General features: G+C 41.8%; 1 protein-coding gene across 2 annotated transcripts in view; it reads left to right on the plus strand.

The window, feature by feature from the left end:
- Gk5 (glycerol kinase 5) overlaps window positions 1-1687 on the plus strand; it is a 66469-nt gene extending 64782 nt beyond the window's left edge. For both annotated transcript variants that reach the window (XM_031344433.1, XM_031344434.1), the window contains one exon: window positions 17-1687. In XM_031344433.1, coding sequence (XP_031200293.1) covers window positions 17-165 — 149 coding nt within the window. In that variant the 3' untranslated portion in view covers window positions 166-1687. The remainder of the gene's footprint in view (window positions 1-16) is intronic.
- Window positions 1688-5050: the final 3363 nt, after the last annotated feature.

Raw genomic sequence — 5050 nt, forward strand, 5'->3', positions numbered from 1 at the left:
TTTTTTTTTTTTGTAGGATTTTGGGCGGACAAGGAAGAGCTACAGAAGCTGAGGCAAAGTGAGATGGTTTTCAAGCCTCAGAAGAAGTGGCAGGAGTACGAGGTGAATATGCAAAACTGGGTGAAAGCTGTGAAGCGCTCTATGAATTGGTATAACAAGACATAACCCTGAGGAGCCAAAGAAAACCTGCAGGCCAAGTGACAGGATGTGCCAATGGGAGATGCGCAGGGATCACACCATACCACAGTGGCCGGGGGGAAAAGGTTCAAAAGGAGCCTCACCGGCTGAGAGAAGAAGCCTGGCTCTTTTTTTTTTTAAAAACAAAACAAAACAAAAAACCTCACATACCAAAAAAAATACTAATTATTTTTTTAAATCCAAATCTTCGAGAAATTTTTAGGCAACAACACCTCAAAATTGTGTCTTCTTTCTTCTAGCGATTTCCAAAGGACATTGTTCACTCCCAACTGCCATTTCAGATAGACTTGTGAGTCCCCTTTTTTTATACGAGGTCAATAGCAAATCTGTCATAGTCATTTACCCTAATGGTTCCAGATCAGGCACCATCACATTTTGTTAAAAATGATGAAATGTTTTCTTAAATTTAAAATCAAGAGGGCTTTTTTAAATACACATAGCTAAAAACAGAGGGGCGATCGAGAAAACGTTTTATGTGTAAAGCCATTAACTGTTAAGTGTCATATCTAATAAGCTCTGATGGTACTCCTCGAATGACCTTCTCAGTCAGCGCTTTCCTTTGTCGTGCATAAAGACGCTGCCTTAATTCTTCTGCACAACCAAACTCTGGGCTGTTTGGTTGTTTTCCGTTTGAGGTACAGTGTCACCACATAGACCGGGCTGGCTTGCAACTTGAGATTCTCCTTCCTCATCTCTCAGATTCTGGGATTCTAGGCATGTACCATCATGCCTAGGTGGGCACTCAGCATACACTGGGGAACACACCTTAGAGAGTGGACTGAAAAGGATAGTGAGGCTAGGCATGGTGGCAAATATGGGGACTTTCAAGGCTGAGGCCACGGGAGTGTGAGCCTGGAGCCTATCCCGACGATGCAGTGAATTCCAGGCAATCTGTCTTTGAAAATACCTTGTTTGTTTGAGAGAAGATCTTGCTGTCTAGCCCATGCCAGTTTCTAACTCTTGAACCCCACTACATAAGTCTCCAGGGTTGTGTGTAACATTCTATTTTTATAAAATGCAAGCAGTTAATGTAAATCTTTCTTCCTAGTTCTCTATCTTTCTTGACTTGTTGAAATGCTTGCACAAATGTCCCCTTTTTAAAAAGTGCCTACTTGACAGAGTTTAATTATTGTTAGTTTTGCTTGTTTGTTTGTTTATTTTGACAACAGACTCTCATTATGAAGCTCAGGCTAGCCTAAAACTCCAGGTCCTCTTGACGTAGTCTCCTGAGGTGCCAAGATTGTGGAGTTTACTCTGAGGTACCCTAGCTTATCAGTAACTTAAGAATTGCCTTCCTGGGTTACTTGATGTGGCTTTTGGTGTTTATCCTGCTCACCTCTGAGAGATTAGAGGTGGATAGGCTGGGGGACAAGGTGATGGAATGTGTCTTGGTGAAGATGGCTGTAAACCAGTCAGCCACTGAGCGGCAGTCCCACGTTAGGGAAAACTTCATGGCTGGAAGCAGGTAGAGGAGTCAGTAGAGAGAAGCCTCAGACTGGGTATAAAATTGTCCTGGGGCAGTTGACAGTGCTCCAGCCTCTTTTACTAAACTCTGGTGCCCCTCCCTCCGTGGGGATTTGGATTTCTTGAGGTGCATGAACTTGGTCCCATCTTGGTCGATATTGCATAGAAGTGCTACTGTTCTAGAACTATCTACTACATAATTGTGTCACTAAAGGAGCAACTGTTAGAGGGGGTGCTGCTGTTCCTGTCATATGGCCACTTGGGAGTCAGTTATTCTAGAATAACACGTACATTGTATTTTCTGCAAATTATTTTCTTGGGCTCCCAGTGTCTTCAATTGTTAAAAAAAAAAAAAAAGTTTGTTAATGGAAACATTATAGCAAACCTGTAGCTTCGTTAATTCCATTAACCTTTGGAGACAAGCCAACCATGTCTCAGCAGGTAAGAGCACTAGTCATACAGGCTTGCCAGCCTGAGTTCAGCCCCCAGAAGGACCGTGTGTACAGGCAGAGGAAGGAAACTGACTCCGGAGTTTTCTTATGGCTTCCACACGTGCATGGTGCTACGCATACGTCCTCCATAATAGTAATACAAAGTCTAAAAGGTTTGGAAGGATTTTTGTTAGAGGCATATTGTTTATTGCAACAAATCAGACCTTAGGTAGCAAATCTCCTTTCTCTTTCTCTTCTACAGCATGTTTACAGGTTTCCCCATCAATCTTGTGAAAGCTGCTCTATGTGGATGTTTTTATAGGTTCTGCTGATGGGTATGGTTTCCTAGGAAGTCATTCTGACCCTTGGTATCAGGAGAGACTAAACTGTGATGTTAACTACCAAGGGTCTGTTTGCCGGCCCTTCCCTCCGCACTCCCTAACTGACAGCTGCTGAGGGAAGGATCAATGCCCTTCAGATACTGTGAAAAACAACTAATGTCTCATCTGAATTGAAACATCATTGACTTTTTTCTTCTTCTGTGGCTCTGGAAGCTAATCTTTTGCTTTTTGGCATTTCTGGCCATAGTTTAATAACAGGGCTTAGTGATTGTTGTAACAGTTAAGTAAAATCAGAAATACTACATCATTTGCTTTTGAGGTTGTAGGAACAGTTGTTAATCGAAAACAGTTGAAGAACATTGTCCCTTCATCTGTCTTTAGAAAATAATTTTTAATATGATAATATTTCTTAGCATATTCTCTTTTCCCATTATAAATCTACTAGGCATTTTAAGAGATCACCAGCAAACTCAATATGGACAGTGTTCCTGTGTAGCCTGTCTTAAAGTGGTACTAACTGCATTATCTATGACTTACTGATCTTCAAGTCTCTTCATTCATCAGTGATATGGTTTCTCAGTGTCAGCATTGATCTTTGTTTTGCTTTTGTGACAGGGTCTCAATGTGTAGCCCTGACTGTCCTAGAACTCACGATGTAGACCAGGTTGTCTCCACACTTACAGAACTCCGCCTGCCTCTGCCTCCTGAGTTCTGGGGTTAAAGGTGTGTGTCACCACACCTTGCACCAGTGACATTTTGAACTGCACCCGGCTTTGCTTTGGGATGCTATGCTGGACACAGTGGGATGCTTGTCAGTATCCTTGACCTCCACCGTTCAGCATTCCCCTGGGTTTTATGGCCCCAAATGCCTGCCAACATTGGCCATCCTGGGAGGCAAACATCATTGTCATTTTAGAACCACTGATGCAGGCTGTTAGAATAAACATGAGGATTTGGTGAATAGAGTAACATATAGTTAACATATAGTAACATATTCTATGCATTGTTTTCTCCTAGGAAATGAATTCTTTTTTTTTTTTTAAAGTAATCTTTCTTTTTTTTTTTTTTAAGATTTATTTATTTATTATAGTAAATATACTGTAGCTGTCTTCAGACACTCCAGAAGAGGGAGTCAGATCTCATTATGGGTGGTTGTGAGCCACCATGTGGTTGCTGGGATTTGAACTCATAACCTTCCGAAGAGCAGTCAGTGCTTTTCCCTGCTGAGCCATCTCACCAGCCCAGAAATGAATTCTTAACAATGAAAAAGTAGGTAGTATCTTAAACTGCAGTTTCTATTTTGCTCTGTAATGAAGAAAAAGTGTTGGTTGGTTGTGTCCCTCACCTGTCACCTCTGAAGATGGCTCAAACCTCCAGCCTTGAGCCTGATAGTCAACTATTCTACTACTGAGCTACATCCTAGCCTCTAAGTCTCCTCTGGTATTTCTGTACCTCAGCCCTATTCCTGTGTACTCACAGTTAGTGGACATTTGGCCTCGTGCTATGACAGTTATATTCTGTAGACCGTCTGTCCCTACCCCTGCACTTCTGAAACAGGGTCTCACTCCGTATCCAGGTTGGTGGGGAACTCATGGCAACGTTGCTGCCTCAACCTCCTGGGTGCTGAGATTACAGGCATGAGTCACCGAGCCTGGCTTTGCTTCAGTTTTGTCTCTGAACAAGGAAAGGACCGCTGTCCCAAACCTTCACTACATTTGATGCTTCCTGAAGCCAGAGCCATATTTGCTCCCCACAGAACTTAACACACTGTGCCTTTCTGTCTGTGGATGGATTTTTACTTCACATGTATCTTTGATCTTATTATTTATTGATAGTATCTTATACTTATCCAAAAGGAAGATATCTACAGCTAGAGGTGTGAGGTTTATTGTAAAAAAAAAAAAGTCATATATCTGTGTATTTTCAAATATAATTTTTAGCGATATATATCCATAGATACCCATGGATATAGCAGCTTTCTTTTTGCTGGTCTGGGAATTCACCCTGGAGTCTAGTGCATGCTAAACATGCCCAGCTGCTTTTAACTTTTTAAGGCATACTTGAAACTTTCACCCACAGGGTTTATATGTTAGACTGCAGCTACTAGCCTTATATTTAAAAAGTGCCCAACACTCCGGTGCTATAGAAGAAACCTCAGAAGTAACTCCTTAATTAAGCAAAACACCTATACTGGGGACCAGTTTTTTGTTTTGTTTTGTTTTATTTGTGTGTGTGTGTGTGTGTGTATGTTTAGTTTTGTCTTTTAAGGTTTTGTTTGTTTGCTTTGAGACAGTGTCTCACTACTGCTTAGCTCTGACTATCGTGGAACTAGAGAACTGCCTGCCTCTGCCTCCCAGGTGCTGGTGTTAAAGGTTTTCCAGAGCCACTGGGCCTGGATTTGGGAACTGGTTATCAATGTAAACGAGTACAGCTCTAGAGGCTGGCAAGACTTTTTCAGTTCTTTGAGGAGAAATAATTGCTATGCCTCAGAGTCCTCCAACTTCGAGTCTACAGTCGCCCAAAACTAGTCTAAAGAAGGCTCAAATCAACCCGAAGGATTCTGAATCCCTTTGGGAAGTTTAGATTGTGCTTTTTCAAGTAAGGGTAAGACGTTTC

This window comes from Mastomys coucha, unplaced genomic scaffold (genome assembly GCF_008632895.1).
Source record: "Mastomys coucha isolate ucsf_1 unplaced genomic scaffold, UCSF_Mcou_1 pScaffold23, whole genome shotgun sequence".
NCBI classification, from domain to species: Eukaryota; Metazoa; Chordata; class Mammalia; order Rodentia; family Muridae; genus Mastomys; species Mastomys coucha.